The 22,592-nt window shown below is 39.7% G+C and overlaps 2 protein-coding genes across 5 annotated transcripts in view; one reads left to right on the top strand and one right to left on the bottom strand.

Annotated features, from left to right (window-relative positions):
* Positions 1-5,320: 5,320 nt before the first annotated feature.
* On the bottom strand, positions 5,321-12,850 carry PIGBOS1 (PIGB opposite strand 1). Of its 3 annotated transcripts, XM_074394218.1 has the most exons (3): positions 12,716-12,850; positions 10,252-10,509; positions 5,321-5,408 (listed from the first exon to the last, which is right to left on the bottom strand). In XM_074394218.1, the coding sequence occupies exon 2, from the start codon at positions 10,433-10,435 to the stop codon at positions 10,271-10,273; it is 165 nt and encodes a 54-aa protein (XP_074250319.1). In that variant the 5' UTR covers positions 10,436-10,509; positions 12,716-12,850; the 3' UTR covers positions 5,321-5,408; positions 10,252-10,270. The 3 variants fall into 3 exon arrangements, with proteins under 3 accessions (XP_074250319.1, XP_039318744.1, XP_039318745.1); XM_039462810.2 differs by lacking the exon at positions 5,321-5,408 and having other exon boundaries at positions 10,144-10,509; XM_039462811.2 differs by lacking the exons at positions 5,321-5,408; positions 12,716-12,850 and adding an exon at positions 12,537-12,709 and having other exon boundaries at positions 10,144-10,509.
* Positions 12,843-22,592, top strand: part of PIGB (phosphatidylinositol glycan anchor biosynthesis class B) — a 43,588-nt gene continuing 33,838 nt past the window's right edge. The window contains exons 1-6 of one of the 2 annotated variants that reach the window (XM_074394211.1): positions 12,959-13,042; positions 13,567-13,667; positions 14,248-14,383; positions 15,249-15,366; positions 20,469-20,573; positions 22,166-22,296. In XM_074394211.1, coding sequence (XP_074250312.1) covers positions 14,373-14,383; positions 15,249-15,366; positions 20,469-20,573; positions 22,166-22,296 — 365 coding nt within the window. In that variant the 5' untranslated portion in view covers positions 12,959-13,042; positions 13,567-13,667; positions 14,248-14,372. Of the gene's footprint in view, positions 13,043-13,566; positions 13,668-14,247; positions 14,384-15,248; positions 15,367-20,468; positions 20,574-22,165; positions 22,297-22,592 lie in introns of both variants that reach the window. The other variant, XM_010346119.3, reaches the window with a different exon arrangement.

Raw genomic sequence — 22,592 nt, 5'->3', positions numbered from 1 at the left:
GCTTTTCTGACACTGCTACTTGCAACATGCAGAGTTCTACCTCCAGTGTTCCTAATAGAATTGAAATTGGAGGAATCAGTAAGAATTCATGGATTTTAATATATAAAAATAGATATATGTATGTGTGTATGTATGTATCCTCTAGCTCTGTCTGCTAAGAGGCCCTAGAAGCAATTATATCGAAGCAGCTATGAGTACACTTAGCATTTGGATCTTGATTTCCTAATGTCCCTTTCCAATAAAACAAACCAATTATATGATATTATATCTAGAAAATCCTAAATAGGAAAAAAACTATTAGCGCTAATAAGTGAAATAAGCAAAGATGCAAGATACTAGATCAACACATAAAAATTAGTTGCATTTCAACATAGTAGAAATGAACAATTGAAAAGGAAACTTTAAAAATTCCATTTACAATAATATCAAAAAGAATAAAATACTTAGGCATAAATTTAACCAAGAAAATGCAGGATTTATATAATGAAAACCACAAACCACTACTGAAAAAAATTAAACAAAATCTAAATAAATGAGAAGACATTGAATGCTTACAGATTCAAACACATAATATTGTGAAGATGTCTATATTCCCCCAGATACAGCTACAGATTCAACATTTTTGAAGAAATGGAATAGTATATGCTAAAACACATAAGAAATTTCAAAGGACTCAAAAATTTAAAAAGCTCATGCTTCCTGATTTCAAAACTTACTATACAGTAATTTAAAAATTACTATAAAATAACAAAAAAAAAGTGTGGCACTGATATGAAGATAAGACATGTAGATGAGTAGAATAGACTTGAGAGTCTATAAATGAAATTATGCATCTAGAGTCAAGATCATTCAGTGGAGAAAGACGTTTCCTCAGCAAACAGTACTGGAAGAACTGGATTATCTACATGCAAAAGAATGAACCTGAGGCCTGGTGCAGTAGCTCATGCCTACAATCTCAACACTTGGGGAGGTCAACGTGGGTGGATCACTTGAACTCAGGAATTCCAGACCCACCTGGGCAACATAGTGAAACCCTGTTTCTACTAAAAACAGAAAAATTAGCCAGACATGGCAGCTTACGTCTGTAGTCCCAACTACTCGGGAAGCTGAGGTGACAGGATTACTTGAACCCAGGAGGTTGCAGTGAGCTGAGATCAGGCCACTACACTCCAGCCTGGGTTTTGGAGACAGAGCAAGACCCTGTCTCCAAAAAAGAAAAAAGAAAACGAAAAAGCAAAGAAATTGGACTCTTACCAATACCATATACAAAATTATATCATAGACAAAAATGAACTCAAAAAGAATCAAATAGCTGAATATAAGAAGTAAAACTCTAAAACTTTTAGATGAAAAAAAAAACATAGGCATAAATCTTTATGACCTGGATTTGGCAATGATATTTTTTTGATTCGACACAATTCTTGTTGCACAAGCAACAGAATAAAAAAGTATATTAATCAGACTTCACCAAATTTTTTGCAAATGGTACACAAAAGCATAGATCAACAGAATGAAAACACAACCTACACAATGAGAGAAAATATTTGCAAACCATATATATCTGACAAAATTATAGCATCAGAATATATAAAGAGTTGTAACTACTTAACAACAAAAAAAGACAACCCAATCAAAGAGTAGGCATATGAATACAATGGAATATACATTTCTCCAAAGAAGACATAAAAATGGCCAAGAAGAAACGAAAAGATGTTCAATGTTATTAGTCATTAAGAAAATGTGAATCAAAACCACAATGAGCTGCCACTTCACACTCACTAGGTTGGAAGGAAAGAAAGAGCAAGAGAAAGAGAGAGAGGGAAGAAGAAGGGAAGGCAGGGAGGAAAGATAAGGGTGATTTGGCAAAGACCTGGGGAAACTGGGAATGTAGAATAGCACTGTCCCTTTGGAAAACAGTTTGATGAGTCTTCAAAAAGTTAAACAGATAACCTAGCAAGCTCATTCCTAGAACTATGCCTCAAAGAATTGAAAACACACATCCAAACATATTTACTACTTGTACACAAGTGTTCATAGCAGCATTATTTACAATAGCCCAGAATTGGAGACAAATGGCCATCAAGGAACGAATGAACAAAATATGGCATATCCATACAATGGCATTTGATTCAGCCATAAAAAGGAATAAAGTATTGACACATGTTACAACATGGATGAACTTCAAAAATAAAAAAAAAATACACTAAGTGAAAGAAGCCAAACACAAAAGGTCACATATCGTGTAATTCCACCTATATGAAACATCCAGAGTGGGTAAATTGTGAGAGACAGAAAGTGGACTAGTGGTTGCCAGAGGCTGAGGAGAGGGAGAAATGAGGTGTTGACTGCTTATTGCACACGAGGTTTCATTTGAGTTAATGAATATGTCCTGGGACTAAAGAGAAGGGGTTACTGAATCTATGAAATGTTACAGAATTAACTGTATATTTTTAAATGGTCAAGGTTGATTTTTTGTGATACGAATTTTGCTTCAAATTTTTTTTTTTTTTAAAAAGAACCAATACTTGTTTTTTTTGTTTTGTTTTTGTTTTTTTTTTGAGATGGAATTGCGCTCTTTTGCCGAGACTATAGTGTAGTGACACAATCTTGGCTCACTGCAACTGCCACCTCCCGGTTTCAAGCAATTCTCCTGCCTCAGCCTCCCAAGTAGCTGGGATTACAGGCACATGCCACCACGCCCAGCGGATTTCTGATTTTAGTAGAGACAGGATTCTACCATGTTGGCCAGGCTGGTCTTGAACTCCTGACCTCGTCTCAGCCTATGAAAGTGCTAGGATTACAGGTGCGGGCCACAGCACCTGGCCCCAAAACTTCTTGATTCAAAACTTGATCAGGGGCCCAGCACAGTTCCTCACACATGCAAACCCTGCACTTTAGGAGGCCAAGGCAGGAGGGTCAGGAGTTCCAGACCAGCCTGGCCAACATGGTGAAAATCTGTCTCTACTAAAAATACAAAAATCAGCAGGGCGTGGTGACACATGCCTGTGGTCTCAGCTACTCGGGAGGCTGAGGCATGAGAATCGCTTGGACCGGGGAGGCGGAGGTCGCAGTTAGCTGAGATGGCAAGATCGTGCCACTGCACTCCAGCTTGGGCAATAGAGTGAGACTGCGTCACAAAAACAAAGAAAAAAAAATTAGCCTAGGAAGGAAGAAGATGAGCCAGAAAGTAAAAGAGTGCTCAGAAAATGACAGTGACATGCAAAAGAAACAGCATCTCCTGAGGGAGCACTGTTCCTCAGTTAAAGACTTACGTATTTTAAATGAGACTACAGTTTTGCTTTTAAGCTACATTAGCAAAATTTGTTTTTCAAAAATACCCACTGTGAATGTCAAAGTATATTAGTAAGCATTTTATACCTAATTGTAAACTTTTTTTCAAAAGTCTTGCTTTACATTTGCTGAAGTGAACACAACTTTTGGATAATGTTTAAACATTTCTTTCTATACTTGCAAGAAACATTTTTTTTAAAAACCTTAAACAAAAAAAACAGCTTGAAAGGGTTCCCACTAGCCAAATCTGGGACAATTTGAACATCAAAACGAATATTGTTTTTCAGGGCTGGCTTTGTGGGCCTGCAATCAGTAGAGTCACACAGGACTTGGCACTCAGAATTTTAACACTGTACAGTCACTACCTTAAAAACCTTAATCATTTTATCTTTGAATTTGTGGTTTCTAAGTGAAGTCTGATGGCACAACAGAGCATTGCTGAGAGTGTGGAGCCTCTGATTACACATGCATCTGAGACCTGCCGCCACCCACTCCCTACCCCCGGTTCTGTAGTCCCTGCCCAGCTTTGCATTCACTGGCTTGCTTCAAAGCACTGACTGGGTCACCTTGGCTGGGGGAGGCCCATGTTTGGTCATCACCAGGAAGGGAGGAAGGAAGGAAAGGAGGGAGGGAGGAAGGAAGGAAAGAAGGGAGGGAGGGAGAGAATTGTAGACATTAATGCCACCTTAAAAGATTTGAAGATCTAGAGATGGAGTCACTCTATCCCCATTCAATTCCCTCCGCTTTCTACAACAACCAGATAGAAAAAGTCTGGGGATGAATGGTGGTGATAATTGCATTAACAGTGTAAAAGTACTTAATGTTACTGAACTGCACACTTTAAAAAGGTAAATTTTATATATGACAATTTAAAAAATAGATGGATTGTAGACTACCACAAGAGCAAAAACCACTGGACTTCAACTGTAGCTGCTAGTTTGGATGCTGTATTTTATTTTAATGATAGCTTTGAGATATAATTCACAAACAATAAAGTTCATCCCTTAAAAGTGTGAACTTTAAGAGTGTACAATTCAGTGATTTGCACTCAGTATCTTTATGACAGCTTTGAGCTATACTGTGTGAAAACAATGAAGTTCATCCTTTAAAAGTGTACAATTCAGTGGTTTTTAACATATTCACAAAGTTATACACTGATCACCACTATCTAGTTCTAGAACATTTTCATCACCCTATGAATTTCTTTTTTTTTTTTTTGAGGTGGAGTCTCACTCTGTTTCCCAGGCTGGAGTGCAATGACCCGATCTTGGCTCATTGCAACCTCTGCCCCCTGGGTTCAAGCGATTCTCCTTCCTCAGCTTCCTGAGTAGATAGGACTACAGGTGTGTGCCACTATGCCTGGCTAATTTTTGTATTTTTAGTAGAGATAGGGTTTCACCATGTTGGCCAAGCTAGTTTCAAACTCCGGACCTCAAGCGATCTACCCACCTCAGCCTCCCAAAGCGCTGGGATTATAAGTGTGAGCCACCATGCCTGGCTCATCACTTTAAAAATCAACTCCACTAGTAATCATTCTCCATCCTGCCTTCATCAACCCCTGGCAGCCACTAATCTATTTTCTGTCTCTAGACATTTACCCGTTCTGAACATGTCATACAAATGGAAACACCAACAGGTGGTGCCTCATGCATGGCTTATTTCATAATATATTCTAATTTTGTCCATATTATAGGATATACTTCATTTATCTTTTTGGCTGAATAATATTCCATTAAACAGACAGACAACTTATTTACCCATTCATCAGTTAATGGACATTTGGGTTGTTTTCACTTTTTGGCTATTATTAATAATGCTACAAACATTGATTTACCAGCTTTAGTGTGAATACATATTTTCAATTATCTTGGGCATATGCCTATAAGGGGAATTGCTAGGCCATATGGTAACTCTATGTTTAACCATTTGAAGAACTGCCAAACTCTCCCCAAGGGACTATACCATTCTGCTTTCCCATCAGTAGTGGATGAAGGTTCCAGTTGTTCCACATCCTCACCAGTACTTGTCATTTTCCATCTTTTTGACTGCAGTCATCCTAGTGAACATGAAATGGTAACTCCTTGTGGTTTATGATTTCAACAAATGCGGTATCTTTACTGGAAAAAAAAAAAAAAAAACTCAGCCTCCGGCACTTGGTATATGACAATTAAACTGGCATCCTTTTCAAAAGGAGGATCAAAAGCAGTCTAACTTGATATGTTAGGATTATTCCTTGAATGTAGTAACATTATATATTCCTGTCATATGATGTGACCGTGTATCCTGTGGGAAGAGACCATTCATGTCCCTTGCCTTGATAACTTTGGGCTTTGGCATGTGACATGCTCTAAGGTAAAATACGAGAAGATGTGATAATTTGCCACAACTGAGCAGAAGCTTACAAGTGCTGACAATCTCTCTCTGTCCTACATTGTGTCATTCCCCCTGACAGAGGCTGCTTCTTGAGCCTCCATCCCAGAATGAGAAAACACAAAGAACAGAATCCCAGTCTAGAGCCAAGCAAATCCAAACCTGTTACCCAGCAGACACTTGGTAATTAAATTAAAATTTCTAGAACTATTTTTAGGTGCGTAGGGAAAAGTCTTACCAAGTGCAGTGGCTGACACCTAGAATCCTAGAGCTTTGGGAAGCCAAGACAGGAAGATCACTTGAGTCCAAGGGTTTGAGACCAGAATAGGCAAGAGACCCCATTTCTACAAAAATTTGTTTTAAAGAAGCCAGACGTGGTTGTGCACAACTGTAGTCCTAGCTACTCTAGAAAATGAGGTAGGAGGAATCACTTGAGCTTAAGAGTTGAAGGTTATAGCAAGCAATGACCATGACACTACACTCAAGCCTGGGTGACAGAGCAAGACCATGTCTCCTTAAAACAAAAAACAAAACCAAAACCTCATAAGCTCACACTAAATTGTTAAAGGTAATGAATAAATTGATGTGTACATCAATAATTTTCACTTTGTTCATTTTGTATTGTTATGTTTTAAGGAACATGTACTACTTTTGTGATTTCTTCATTTTCTTTTATTAAAAATTACCCATGCTAAGCTGGGCAAAGTGGCTCACACTTGTAATCCCAACACTTTGGAGGCCGAGGCAGGCGGATCACCTCAGGTCAGGAGTTCAAGACCAGCCTGGCCAATACGGTGAACCCGTCTCTACTAAAAATACAAAAATTAGCCGATGTGGCGGCAGGCACCTGTAATCCCAGCTGCTTGGGAGACTGAGGCAGGAGAACTGCTTGAACCCGGGCGAGCCAGGGTTGCAGTGAGCCGTCACACTCCAGCCTTCCTGCTTGAACCCGGGCGAGCCAGGGTTGCAGTGAGCCGTCACACTCCAGCCTTCCTGCTTGAACCCGGGCGAGCCAGGGTTGCAGTGAGCCGTCACACTCCAGCCTCGGTGTCACACAAACAAACAAACAAACAAAAAGAAAACCTATGCTGGTCTCCACTTAACATAGCTGATATTAAGTTACAATAAATTTTAAGAAAAAGAACATCAATAATAAAAACATGCCGATTTAGATAGAGAACTTTCTACATATGTGATTACATTTATAAATCTCATTGAAAATATAAGCTTAATGGAAGCATTCCCTTTAAAAATTAGCATTTTTTGCCGGGCGCGGTGGCTCAAGCCTGTAATCCCAGCACTTTGGGAGGCTGAGGAGGGTGGATCACGAGGTCAAGAGATTGAGTCCATCCTGGTCAACATGGTGAAACCTCGTCTCTACTAAAAATACAAAAAAATTAGCTGGGCATGGTGGCGCGTGCCTGTAATCCCAGCTACTCAGGAGGCTGAGGCAGGAGAATTGCCTGAGCCCCGGAGGCGGAGGTTGCGGTGAGCCAAGATCGCGCCATTGCACTCCAGCCTGGGTAACAAGAGCGAAACTCCGTCTAAAAAAAAAAAAATTAGCACTTTTTCACCACTTTCACCACTTGCCCTCTTTCACCACTTATATTCAACATAGTATTGGAAGTACTGGCCAGGGCGGTCAGGCAAGAGAAAGAAATAAAGAGTATTCAAATAGGTAGAGAGGAAGTCAAATTGTCTGTTTACAAATAACATGATTCTATATTTAGAAAACTCCATCATCTCACCCCAAAAACTCCTGACACTAATAAGTCACTTCAGCAAAGTCCCAAGATACAAAATCAATGTGCAAAAATCAAAAGGATTCCTATACACCAATAATAGACAAAGAGAGAACCAAATCATGTGTGAACTCCCATTCACAATTGCTACAAAGAGAATAAAACACTTAGGGATACAACTTACAAGGCACATGAAGGACCTCTTCAAGGAGAGTAACAAACCACTGCTCAAGGACATAAAAGAGGACATAAACAAATGGGAAAACATTCCACATTCATGGATAGGGAGAATCAATCATGAAAATGGCCATACTGCCCAAGGTAATTTATAGATTCAATGCTATTACCATCAAGCTACCATTGACTTTCTTCACAGAATTAGAAAAAAACTACTTTAAATTTCATATGGAACCAAAAAAGAGTCCAGATAGCCAAGACAATCCTAAGTGAAAAGAACAAATCTGGAGGCATCATGCTATCCGACTTCAAACTACACTAGAAAGCCATGGTAACCAAAACAGCATGGTACTTGTACCAAAACATATACACAGACCAATGGAACAGAACAGAGGCCTCAGAAATAACACCACACATCTACAGCCCTCTCATCTTCAACAAACCTCATAAAAACAAGCAATGGGGAAAAGATTCCCTGTTTAATATGTGGTGCTGGGAAAACCAGCTAGCCACATGCAGAAAACTGAAACTGTACCCCTTCCTTATACCTTATACAAAAATTAACTCAAGATGGATTAAAGACTTAAATATAAACCCTAAAACCCTAAAAACCCTAGAAAAAAACCTGGGCAATCCCATTCAGGACATAGGCATGAGCAAAGACTTCATGACTAGACCACCAACTGCAATAAAAGCCAAAATCGACAAACGGGATCTAATTAAACTAAAGAGCTTCTGCACAGCAAAAGAAACTCATCAGAGTCAACAGGCAACCTACAGAATGGGAGAAAATTTTTGCAATCTATCCATCTGACAGAGGTCTAATATCCAGAATCTACAAGGAATTTAAACAAATTTGTAAGAAAAAAACAACCCCATCAAAAAGTGGGCAAAGGCTATGAGCAGACACTTCTCAAAACATTTGTCAAAAGAAGACATTTATGTGGCCAAGAAACATATAAAAAAAAGCTCATCAGCCGGGCGCGGTGGCTCAAGCCTGTAATGCCAGCACTTTGGGAGGCCGAGGCGGGTGGATCACCAGGTCAACAGATCGAGACCATCCTGGTCAACATGGTGAAACCCCGTCTCTACTAAAAATACGAAAAAATTAGCTGGGCATGGTGGTGCGTGCCTGTAATCCCAGCTATTCAGGAGGCTGAGGCAGGAGAATTGCCTGAACCCAGGAGGCGGAGGTTGCGGTGAGCCGAGATCGCGCCATTGCACTCCAGCCTGGGTAACAAGAGTGAAACTCCGTCTTATAAAGAAAAGAAAAAAAGCTCATCATCACTGGTCATTAGAGAAATATAAATCAAAACCATAATGAGATACCATCTCACACCAGTTACAATGGCAATCACTGAAAAGTCAGGAAACAATAGATGCTGGCAAGGCTGTGGAGAAATAGGAAAATTTTACACTGTTGGTGCGAGTGTAAATTAGTCTGGTGATTCCTCAAGGATTCAGAACCAGAAATACCATTTGACCCAGCAATCTTATTACTGGGTATATACCCAAAGGATTATAAATCATTCTACTATGAAGATACATGCACACATATGTTTATTGCAGCACTACTCATAATAGCCAAAACTTTGAACCAATCCAAATGCCTATCAATGATAAGACTGGATAAAGAAAATGTGGCACATATATACCATGGAATACCATGCAATCATAAAAAATGAGTTCATGTCCTTTGTAGAGACATGGATGAAGCTGGAAGCCTTCATTCTCAGCAAACTAACACAGAAACAGAAAACGAAACATCACATGTTCTCACTCATAAGTGGGAGTTGAACAATGAGAACACATGGACACAGGGAGGGGAACATGACACATGAGGGCCTGTCGGGAGGTGGGGGCAAGGTGAGAGAGAGCATTAGGACATATACATAATGCATGAGGGTGTAAAACCTAGATGACAGGTTGATAGGTGCAGCAAACCACCATGGTAGGTACATCTACGTAACAAACCTGCATGTTCAGCACATGTATCCCAGAACTTAAATTAAAAAAAAAAAAAGAAGAAAATACAATCTTAAGATTAGGGTAAAAAGTAATACCGATTCTTAGCAACTTTAAAAAATTTTTAACTGTATGAATAATAGCTTCGTAATAAACTTCTTCCATAACATTATTAATGCAAATTTGCTTAGTGGATTAAACAAACATCTGCATTACATCTGCCATCCTCTCAAACAACATCTACCTTCTCTAAAACCTCTATCTGATCTGAGCCATCCCAATTCTCAACTACATATCCACTCTGCCTGAGATGAAAAAGGGCTGGGACTGAATGACTGCCTAAATATATTAAACCAATCTAATCGCAGAGTAACTGAGGGGCTTTCTGCCTGAGGTAGTTTATCTTGGTTCACTTACCTACAAACACTACTGTAAACACTCTTCCCAATTATTTTATACACACTGAGACTGGCACCCCATGATATTGACCTCAAGTAGAAAATATTCCTAAAATACTCATTTTCGTTTAAAAGGAAATTACTTCTCTCTCCTGGTAAAAAGACGTAAAATGACAAAAATACAATAAACATTAACAGTGTCAGGTTAAAAAATCATTATCCATGATTTATTTATATTAAAATACATCTATGTTTTTTGCTAGATTTTCAGTTAACATAATTACAATGGAACTTAAAGCAATTATTACAGTTCAACTCCGTGTAGTATTAACTTTTCTTCTCTTCTGATTCTTGTACCAATTGCAACTTTTCTTTCAATTCCTTCTGCTCTTTGGCCAACTGTTCAAATATTGGTTGATAAATATATACTCCTCCAGCAATTCCAAGGACAGTAGCAAAAACCAGTTGTGGAAGAGTCAATCTCTTAAACATTGTTGCAACAAATACACAAGGAAAAGGTGGTTTTGGAAAAAGTCACACTCCACGTCCAGGAAATCTCTTCAAATCTGTATACAAAAATGGAAAGCAAAGCCATCACTTCATACAATGTCCTTTTAAAAGATTTTATGTCGTTACTTTGCACTGCAGTGAACAATATTTTTTATAACATATTACTGATTAAAACAAGAATATCAATACATAAGGAGTACAGAAATGAATTAGGGAAGGGTGTAAGACAAAGCTAAATCTCTTCTATTACAGAATGTTCTCAATGGTTTTAAATGTATAATTTTTAAAATGGCAAAAGAAGGGGAAGAAAAGCTATACTCTTTATGCCTTTAATGTCATACCATAAAACTAAGTTCTAGAAGAAAGAGCCAAAAAAAAAATAAAAAGTGACTGCCCTTTATTTGTTTTGGGGTGCGTGTGTTTGTGTGTATTGTGAGACGGGGAGTCTCCCTCCGTAGCCCATGCTGGAGTCCAGTGGCCTGATCTAGGCTCACTGCAACCTCCGATTCCAGGGTTCAAACGATTCTCCTGTCTTAGCCTCCCGAATAGCTGGGATCATAGGCGCACACTAACACATATGGCTAATTCTTTTTATTTTTAGTAGAGACGGGGGGATCACCGTGTTGGCCAGGCTGGTCTCCTAACTCCTGATGTGATCGCCTGCCTCAGCCTCCCAAAGTGCTGGGATTAGAGGCATAAGACACCACGCCCTGCCGGTTGGTTTTACGAGTGGGCTGGGCACAGTGGCTCACACCTGTAATCCCAGCACTTTGGGAGGCCAAGGTGGGCTAATAATGAGGTCAGGAGTTTGAGACCAGTCTGACCAACAAGGTGAAACCCCATCTTTACAAAGAAATACAAAAATTAGCCCGGCATAGTAGCCAGTGCACTTGTAGTCCCCGCTGCTCTGGAGGCTGAGGTAGGAGAATAACTAGAACCTGGAAGCGGAGGCTGCAGTGCGCCGAGATCGAACCGTCTCAGAAAAAAAAAGAAAGAAAAAAAGCGAGAAGCCTAGTACTTTCCGAAAATTAGTATTGCTTGCCAAATACCTTAGTCTCTGGAGAAACTCGATAGATGTGTGAAAGAAAAGCAAAGTAAAAGATATACATTTTTTTTGGGTTTTGGTTTTTTTTTTTTTTTTTTTTGAGACGGAATGTCACTCTGTCGCCCAGACTGGAGTCTAGTGGCGCAACATCGTCTCACTGCAACCTCCGCCTCCCAGGTTCAAGTGATTCTCCTTCCCCAGCCTCCTGAGCAGCTGGGACTACAGGCAAGCACCACCGTGCCCAACTAATTTTTGTATTTTTAGTAGAGATGAGTTTCACCATGTTGGTCAGGTTGGTCTCGAACTCATGACCTCGTGATCCGCCACCCTCGGCCTCCCAAAGCGCTGGGATTACACCGCGCCAGCCGTACCTCTTTTCTTTACAACACTTTATGTCCTCCTAAACTAGCCCCTGAGATAATAAAAATTATTAGTGGCAGAACCACTACTAGAAATTAGCTTGCTCTGGTATTCCTGGAATGCAATTTAAACTAATCTGGGAAAGAAAGACCTGCTTCCTCCTGGGCCCTGTGGTTGACTAGATCACAACTTCACCAACCTTTCTGCTAGGTATTAAAAAAAGAAAAGAAAAAAGGAACCACGGGGCCTGTTTGTACATCTGTACAACAAACAGGCTAAATCATCCCTACCCTGCCTGCTTCGTTCAGCAGGCGTTTTTTGTGAGAGCACCGAAACTTAAATGTTACACCAACACTGAGGCTTCTAATTATCATTACCGGTTTTTTTTTTTTTTTTTTTTTTTTGAGGCGGAGTTTCGCTCTTGTTACCCAGGCTGGAGTGCAATGGCGCGATCTCGGCTCACCGCAACCTCCGCCTCCTGGGTTCAGGCAATTCTCCTGCCTCAGCCTCCTGAGTAGCTGGGATTACAGGCACGCGCCACCATGCCCAGCTAATTTTTTGTATTTTTAGTAGAGACGGGGTTTCACCATGTTGACCAGGATGGTCTGGATCTCTCGACCTCGTGATCCACCCGCCTCGGCCTCCCAAAGTGCTGGGATTACAGGCCCACTCAGGCACCTCCGACTGTTCTTCGCCTGCTCTCCGTCGGTAACTCGCCACCGCCCGCTCCCCGCCAGAGATGAGAACGGGCTCGTTCCGGCAGTCTTCCGACCCCGGAGAAAAAAGACCGCCAAACCAACGGCGAGCAGCAATCCCCCGGCTTGGAAATGCCGAAAGGAAAGCTCCGACCAGCTTACCGCAACGCGACGAAGCGCCCTGAGGGGTTGGAGCGAGGAAGCCGCCCTTTCCCGGTTGCTGCCGCGCTTGTGGGCGACGGCGGCTCGCGAAGGCCAAACTTAATGCAGGGACGAGCAGCGCGCTGCTGCGTCTCTCTTCCGCCTCAGGAAGATCGTGGGCGGGGATCAGCAGGCCTCTAAAGCAGTGCGGAATGGACCGGGAGCGGGGCGATAGCAGCCTCACTTTGCGTGGTCTCCGGAACTGCTCCCACGAGAAGATAAAGCTGCGAAAGAGAAAGTCTACCTTGTACTTCAGCACCCAGGAGAAGAGCGCCAGGCGCCCGGGGGGTGAGTGAGGGGCGCTGCCTGGAACGCTTCTGCCCCATCTGAAAGAAGCACCTTCTATTTCACTACCAGCCAGCTGCTAGTTGGCTCTGTGTCGCCAGAGCTTAACGAGTTTTGAAATGCTGGAAATACAGATTTTAATTTAAATTCTGATTTTTAAAGGCCGGGCGCGGTGGCTCACGCCTGTAATCCCAGCACTTTGGGAGGCCGAGGCGGGTGGATCACGAGGTCAAGAGATCGAGACCAACGTGGTCAACATGGTGAAACCCCGTCTCTACTAAAAATACAAAAAATTAGCTGGGCATGGTGGCGCGTGCCTGTAATCCCAGCTACTCAGGAGGCTGAGGCAGGAGAATTGCCTGAACCCGGGAGGCGGAGGTTGCGGTGAGCCGAGATCGCGCCATTGCACTCCAGCCTGGGCAACAAGAGCGAAACTCCGTCTCAAAAAAAAAAAAATCAAATTCTGATTTTTAAATGTTAGCAACTAAATTCAGATTTTTAAAAAATACTTTTTATTTGGCCGACAGGTAGGCTGTCCGTTTGTGGTTTAGAGCAAGACTTCGGAGACAGCAGACAGATCCGGGTTTGAATCCTGATGAGTAATTTACAGCTTTATTTGGACAACAAGGTCGTTTAATTTCTGAGCCTCAATTTGCTGGTCTGTAAAATGGGGCTAGTAATACCTATCTCGTAATATTGTTTTGAGGATTAACTGAGATGCATGCAAAGGAATTAACAGAGTGCCTGGCATATATGATAGTAAACATCAATATATTTTAAAATGTACAGAGGACCATTTTATATTGCACATATACAAAGGGTTGCTTCTCAAATTAATAATTTATTAGCTGGTTTATTTCATTAGGTACACACTTAATATGACCTAATTAATTAGCCTAAGGCCTTAGTTAACCCAGTCTTTTTTATTTATTTATTTATTTTAGTATTTATTTTAATATTATCTTTATACAGTAAGTTGCAAGAAAAGTGGGTTAAACTAAAAGAGTGGTAGTGGCCCAGTGTTGAGGCTGTGGTCCTTGTATAACCTTCCCCAGGCTGGCTTTGAGAATGGTGAGGAGAGGCCGGAGTTCACTACTGTGCCTTGGCAGAGCCTGAGCAAGAGGCAACCAGAGCAGCAGATTTTAAGTTCTGCAAGTGAAACTGCCTGACTTTTGTGCCACAATTACCTGTTTTGTTCTGTTTTTCAGATCTTCTTGGAGAAAACATTTATCTGCTGTTGTTTACCATAGCTTTACGAATATTAAACTGCTTTTTAGTGCAGACAAGTTTTGTTCCAGATGAATACTGGCAGTCTCTTGAAGTTGCACATCACATGGTTTTCAAATATCCTTTGTGGTTTCTCTTCCAGATGAGTATTCATCTTAGCAACTGTGTTCAGTTTCTTTTAAAAGAGTAGTCCCCCCTGCTCCCTCATCTTCAGGAGAGTTTCCAAGATCCCTAATGGATGCCTGAAACTGTAGACAGTACCAAACTCTATACATGTTGTTTTTATATATAAAAAATATATACACATACTTATGATAAAGTTTATATAAATTAGATACAATAAGAGATTAACAACAGTATTAAAATAAAACAAGTATAACACAATACTATAATAAAAGTTAGGTGAACATGGCCTCTGTCTCTCTCTCAAAATATCCTCATATTTTCCGACAGTGGCTGAATCGACTATGGGCAACTGAAACCATGGAAAGTGAAACCACAGATAAGAGGGGACTACTGTACATGTTTTCAGTTTTCCATATTTTCCCCAAATAATCTTAACTCATCAAAGTACACTATTATTTTATACTAATATTTCTCCTGTCTTTCTTCTTTGTTAATATACTTGACACAGTCATTAGTATACATTCCCATAGTGCTTAGCACTTGGAGGGTACAGAGAAAGTAAAGAACACATTACTGCCTTGAAGAAGTTAAGAGTTTAGTTGGCCAGTTGTATTTTTAATGCAAATATCCAGTATAAAATACTGTCTTAAGACTTTGCCAAAAAGTAAAATATTGTTTTATAAGTGGAAATGAAAATATATTTTGCCTAGTGAAGTGGTGTGCACCTGTAGAGGCAAGAGGACCACTTGAGCCCGAGTTTGAGACTGGACTGGGCAAGAGTGAGACCCCATCTTAAAAAAAAAAAAAAGGAAATAGGTTTCAATTTTATTTGACATTTAATCCTTAATGTTACTAATTATGGTTATTTGACTTGGGAATGGACAGAGAGATTGAGGGGTTACACTTACCCCTTAATCTTTGCAAGCATTTACAAAATTCTTCATCTTTTAGGGAAAGATACTGTTCAGTTGCTGGTAAGTTTAAATCAAAGTCACCAAAATATTTACTAAAAGTAGATTTATTGCACCGTTTTCAAAGCTTAATGTATATTAACTAAATGATAATGGTACCTTGGAGTTTGTTTTTAAAAGACTACTGTTAGTCAAGTCCAGACATATCTGGGAAGCCCACCATACTGCAGACACACTGTGATGTGTAACTCTTTAGTATGTGCTAAAATACAAGACTGAGCATGAAAATGTCCTGCTGTGAGGAATTCTGTTAGGATGTGCAGATTTTCAAAATGACTATATTATGTATTATTTGGACATTAGAAGTATACTTCTTTCTTAAAAGTATCACTTGAGAGCAGTGTTGTATTTTGTGTTTTTTAACTTGTAGGTTGAAAACCATGTTGTATGAGTTTATGAGGACTAATTACATATAAAGCCACTCAGGATTTAGGGTTGAAATTAAAACTTTTAAAAATTTAATTTGACAAAAATATAATGATATGCATAATCATTGTGCTATGTAGTAACTAGGCATCAACAGTAAGTAATTCCTAGGTCATTAATTGCTAGGGTCAATTGCCAGGAGATGCTACAAGGGTGGGACTAATGGGGCAAAAGTTTCTCTAGTCTCACTCCCAAAATCGTTTAAGCTATCTTCAGATGAGACTCAGAGTTTGGGCTCTCCCTGATTTCTGACAGTGGGGTTAATGGCTCAGCATTCCAAAGGGAATCCAAATCCTGAGGTGTTTTGTGTAACTTAGAAAGACACAGGTTCCGGGGTATTTATTTTAAGGTAGGGTTGTACTCTCCCCATTACAGTATTTGCTTCCCCATTATTGAGAAATTAGATTAAACCACTGAAAGTGATGCTTCAAATGTGAAGATGAAGGGGAAGGAGAATTCAGAGCAGTAGCAGAGTATCTTCCATTAACACAGGTAGAATTTAGGAGCTGCAACCTGACTTTTCTCCTCTTACAGTTATCTACTAATTTATAGATTATGCAAGGTATCCATAATGTCTGGAATCACAAGAAAGTATACATAATCTCATCAATGACATTTTATATCCCAAGAAGTAGGTCAGATTACGAATGAAGAGGTCTTCAGGATAGAAAAATTTCCTACTCCTCCAAGACCTATCCACTGCCCTCAATCTATAGCTGACTCACCAGGTCAATATGTGATTTAAAGGAAACTTCCCCTGACCCACTCCAACCCCCCTAAAAGGAACCCATTGTCATATCTAGAACTTGACCATGTAGAGATTTATTAGGATATGATCAGTCATTCATACTCTCATATTGATTATTTTGAGTAAATTATATATCTGATTTTGAAGCTAGAAGAAGTCAGAGAAGTGAAGTAAATAGACCAAGGTTCACAGCATGTTAAAAGCAGAACTAGAACTAAATCCTAGGTCTACTTACTCACAGCCTAGTGCTGTTCCCAGATAGCTCCTCTACAAACTAGATAAGGTGTGTGCACACCTGGGCATGGTCGCTCACGTTTATAATCTCAACATTTTGGGAGACTGAGGTGGGAGGATTGCTTGAGCCCAGGAGTTTGAGGCCAGCCTGGGCAACATAGCAAAACTCTGTTTCTACAAAAAATTTTTTAAAAGGAGAGATGGCTTAGAGCTGCACAGTCCACTATGGTAGTCACTAGCTACATGTGGCTGTTGAAGACTTCAGATGTGTCTAGTTCAATTTGAGAAGTGCTGGAAGTTTAAAAATACTGAATGTCAAAGGCCTAGTACAAAAAATATATTTTTTTAATAATTTTTTTATTGATTAAATGTTCAAATGATAATGCCTTAGATACACTGGGTTAGAAAAGATGAAATTAATTTTACCTGTTTTGGGTTTTTTCTGTTTTTACTTTTTCGTTTGCCTGCTATAGAATTTCACATTATACATGTGGCACGTATTATATGTCTATTGGTCTGTGATGGCTTAGAACATGTGAAAGGAAAGAGGAGAGGAGGGGAAACCTGAATGAGGAATTACAGTAAGGTTTGTTGTTTTTGTTTTTGTTTTTGTTTTTGAGACAGTCTCATTCTGTTGCCCAGGCTGGAGTGCAGTGGCATGATCTTGGCTCAGCTGTAACTGCCACCTCCCAGGTTCAAGTGATTCTCCTGCCTCAGCCTCCTGAGTAGCTGGGATTACAGGTGCCTGCCACCACACGTGGCTAATTTTTGTATTTTTTAGTAGATACTGGGTTTCATCATGGCCAGGCTGGACTCAAATGATCCACCTGCCTCCACCTCCCAAAGTGTTGGGATTAAAGGCGTGAGCCACCAAGCCTGGCCAACAGTTAGGTCTCTCTGAATAGTCACAAAACAGCAAAAAAGTATCTGGCTCCTGTAGCTTAGGGGAGGACTTAGGAGCTTGAAGAACAAAAGTGTGGAATGGGGAGCTGCCAACACAGGCCTGGTGCTCGAGTTACACCTGGGATATTCCTTCTCTTTACCTCACTCCACTGCTTTAATCTTTAGTATGTCTTTACTGTAACCTGGAAAATTATGGTATCAAAAAGCTAATGACTGACAGTTCAGAATGCCACTTATTTTTATGCTAAAGTCTACTTTCTTTTAAATTCAAGATTTCTACTTGACCACCCTTGGAAAAACTTCTCTTTATTCGGGTAAACATCTCTAGCTCTTAACCTCATAAACAGAGATAGTATCCTCTAGACACTTTGTAATTCATTAATATCCATCTTAAAATGTGGGTCTCCAAACTGGTACAATATTGAAGGGAGAGTAACTAGTTCAGAATATGGTGGGTCCATTAACTTATATTTCTGAGAACACAGGAATTCTTTTAGCTTTTTAATAGCTACCTCACACTGTTGGCTCATATTAAGTTTGTAGCCAAATTGACTTTTCATATGAACTGACTTTCAGGGGGCGTAAGAAGTGAGGATGAAGCTTATAGCTGCCTATGCAGAGTAAACAGAAAGTATGTGCATGGCTGCCTTTTCCTGTATTTTACAAGGCACACTTTATGTGGCGTTTACTACCATGTATCTTTAACTTTCCAATTTAAGCATTTATTTACACATCATGGACAAAAAGAATATAAAACTAAAATGCTAAAATCCATTGACAACTAAAAGTAAAGCAGCTCCTGTAATGTGGAGTTAATGAAGTTTGATTCAACAAAAATATGAATTCATGGCTGGCACGAGAATCCCAGCACTTTGGGAGGCCGAGGCAGGTGGATCACCTGAGGTCAGGAGTTCAAGATTAGCTGGCCAACATGGTGAAACTCCATCCCTACTAAAAATACCAAAATTAGCCAGATGTGGTGGTGGGCACCTGTAATCCCAGGTACTCGGGAGGCTAAGGCAGAAGAATCGCTTGAACTCAGGAGGTAGAGACTGCCGTGAGCCAAGATCACGCCACTGCACTCCAGCCTGGGTGACAGAGACTCTGTCTCAAAAAAAAAAAAAAAAGTACAAATTCACATACAAATTTTTAGAAACACACCAAGATTAAATTGTGTTCTACCAGCAAGCGTTATTTTGTTAGTGTTAACTATGACACATTTTTTCAACTGAGAGATGCTAGTGCATAGCATTAGCATTTCTAACTACTATTTACTTCTAATACATTTAATCTTTATTTCAGTTTTACTCTTAAATTTACTCTTCAATGTCATCTGAATACCATGTTCCTATAATTACAGAATATTTGTGCTTTTTTTTTTTTTTTTTTTGAGACGGAGTTTCGCTCTTGTTACCCAGGCTGGAGTGCAATGGCGCGATCTCGGCTCACCGCAACCTCTGCCTCCTGGGTTCAGGCAATTCTCCTGCCTCAGCCTCCTTATTTGTGCTTTTTAAAAAAGTAATTTGTTATAGCTGGCATGGTGGCTCACGCCTGTAACCCTAGCACTTTGGGAAGCTAAGGTGGGTGGATTGCCTGAGCTCAGGAGTTTGAGACCAGCCTCAGCAGCACGGTGAAACCCTGTCTCTACTAAAATACAAAAAATTAGCCAGGTGTGGTGGCATGTGCCTGTAATCCCAGCTACTTGGGAGGCTGAGGCAGGAGAATTGCTTGAACCCTGGAGGTGGAGGTTGCAGTAAACTGAGATCACACCACTGCACTCCAGCCTGGGCGACAGAGCAAGACTCTGTCTCAAAAAAAAAAAGTAATTTGTTATTATCTGTATTGCAGGATAGAGAAGCAGTGTAACTTAGGAATTAAAAGCCAGGTTTTACTGTCAGGCAAACCTGGCTTTATAATCTTGCATTTCATAATAACTAGCTGTGCAACCTTGTGAAAATTACTTAACCTCTCTGTACACCTCAGTTTCCTCTTCTATAAAACAGCCCCTGACTCAGAAGACTGTTAGGACTGAATGAGTTTATAAAGTACTTAGCATCATACCTAGTACACAGTGCTGCAAATGTTTGATTTTTAAAAAACCTGTTGTTGCTAATGAATATAATATACTTTTAAATAGAAACTTAACGCAATGAAATGATTGGCTAACTATTAATAGTTACATTAAAATTAGGGCCAGTCACAATGGCTCACACCTGTAATCCCAACACTTTTGAAGGCTAAGGTGGGAGTATCACTTGAGGTGAGATTAGCTGAGTGTGGCAGTACATGCCTAAAGTCCTAGCTACTCAGTAGACCAAGGCACGAAGATTGCTTCACCCCTGGATTCAAGATTGCAGCCTGGGCAACAGAGTGACACCCTGTCAATCAATCAACAAAATAAAATAAAAAATATATTTATATATAATATATATATATGTGTGTATGTATTTGATATGAGATACGGTGTGTATATACCATATATATATATACCTATATATGTATATGTATATTCTGTGTGTGTGTGTGTGTGTATATATATATATATACACACACAGAGATGCAGAGAGTATGAGACTGGTAAAATTTAAAACTATATTGATTATTTTAATGAGAAATTAATATAATTTTTGTAGAAAAAGGTATATAGCTTTGCAGAAGGAGAAAATATAGTGTCTATTTTTGTACTAACAATGCTCTCTATAGATAGTTGGATCAGATTGTTGATTGTTATCATAATTCATTGTGAACCAACAGATGTTTTTAACATCCTGTTCTTCTTTTTTAACTGATGAAGATTTGGATTCCTAGACTTGCCCAAGCACTTCTGTCTGCTGTAGCAGATGTGAGACTTTACTCATTAATGAAGCAACTAGAAAATCAGGAAATGGCAAGATGGGTGGTAAGTTCTAAACACTTGAGAAGCTGTATGCCAGTTACTTCATTCCTGTGGGTATAAAGCACATGGAAACACTGATTGCCAAAACAACTTTAGAAGATAATTCATACAACTTTACAGAGGTATTTCCATAATTAAGAACAGTAACATGTAGTGGCACCTGCCGTATCTCCTTCTGATTAAGCCCTGGACAGTGGCAGCCACTGATGCCCTCAAACCCTATGAGAGTCTAAACCTGGGAAACAAACAGCCTCTGGAAACCTCTTTACTCCTCAAAATGCCTGTCTTTCCATAGCATGGAGTAGAGATAGTTCTAAATTACCAGCTACTTCACACAGCACCTTAGCTACTTACAACCCTTGTTCTGTTCCTCTAGCAAGCCTGTATGTGAGGTGCAGCCTAAGAAATCCCTTTGCATTGAAACTCTTTCACCTTTGAATGGGATGTCTGAAGTATTAGGTTGGTGCAAAAGTAATTGTGGTTTTTGCCACAACAGTATTAGGTTGGTACAATTACGGGACTCATGTAAGGGAGAGAGTATGGTATAGAAAACGATATCTTTTGTCATTTGACTTATTTCAAGGTGAGATGATAGATTCCCGACATGTCCCACTCAAATCTTGGATGAATGAATTTTTCCCATTTACACAATATCCTAATGAGGGATTGGATCCTGTAGTACTATTGTTAATTCATTTGGCTCTTTGTAAAGTTAATAAGCTTATATGAGCCTGCTTGAAAGTCTTAGCCTCATTATTTTCTACTTATATTCTATGTACATTGCTGAAAGCTCAACATAAAATGGTTGGCAAAAGTCATGATGGCTTTGAAGTCCTTCCTCCAGAGATACAGCACTAGGTTCTTCTAGTTGAGGAAAAACCTTTACTTTCATGAAAATTGGGAACATTTTTAAAGGCTATATTTGGAGAGATGGGAAGCTAGTGCCACATACTTAACAACTGCCTCCACTAACAAGTTTCTTTTAGCACATTTGTTTTGTAGACTTAATGTGCTCTGTGTGCATGTTCTTCCAAAAACTGATTCAATTTAGTCAATTTCCAAATTAAAATTTAATAATGTCTCCTGGCTTTTTTTTTTCCTCTTTCCTTTTTTATCTTAATTTTTCATCAGCATTCCAAAACAAGGAAACATTTCAAACAAGGCTAATATTCCAAACAAGGTCAATAAAAAACAGTCATAAAATTTGTGTCAGTACTATAAGACAGTTTGAGAAATACTGATTGGAAGAATCTAGGTATGAATTTCAATCCTCTGTAAACTCTACCATCAAAGAATCCGTTTGTTTTATGTGTTCATTAATGAAAAATGGGATTTTAAATCAAATGCACTGCCATGAAAATGCACCTGAAAATATAAATTTCTTAACATGAACAAATATAGATCAGCTATTCTCATAAACCTGTGTTTGATATAACTTTCTAAAAATAACATTTGGGCATGCCTACTTACTTTAACATCATCTACCTTTTGATGTCCTTTTCACAGTATTTAGACTTCCTTGCTATTTAGAAGATAGTAGTACTAAGATTTTCCATTTCCTACCTCATAGATGTTTGCTCTATACTTGTTCTTAGTTTTTTTGCCAGTTGTGCTCCTGGTTCACATGGTATTGCTGTACCAGAACCCTTACAAACACCATGGAAACTGTTCTCACTATAATTGCTCTTTTCTACTATCCTTTGGAAGGCTCAAAGTCTATGAACAGGTAAGAAAAATTACTGTTATTAATTATGTACAAAACTCTACTTTTGAAAAATCTTAAATATCAACATATTGGCCGGGCGCGGTGGCTCAAGCCTGTAATCCCAGCACTTTGGGAGGCCAAGGTGGGTGGATCACAAGGTCAAGAGATCGAGACCATCCTGGTCAACATGGTGAAACCCCGTCTCTACTAAAAATACAAAAAATTAGCTGGGCATGGTGGCGCGTGCCTGTAATCCCAGCTACTCAGGAGGCTAAGGCAGGAGAATTGCCTGAACCCAGGAGGCAGAGGTTGCGGTG

Source organism: Saimiri boliviensis, chromosome 2, assembly GCF_048565385.1.
Source record: "Saimiri boliviensis isolate mSaiBol1 chromosome 2, mSaiBol1.pri, whole genome shotgun sequence".
NCBI lineage: Eukaryota > Metazoa > Chordata > Mammalia > Primates > Cebidae > Saimiri > Saimiri boliviensis.
The sequence above is the reverse complement of the archived record's forward strand: the minus strand, read 5'-3'. Positions and strand labels throughout refer to the sequence as shown.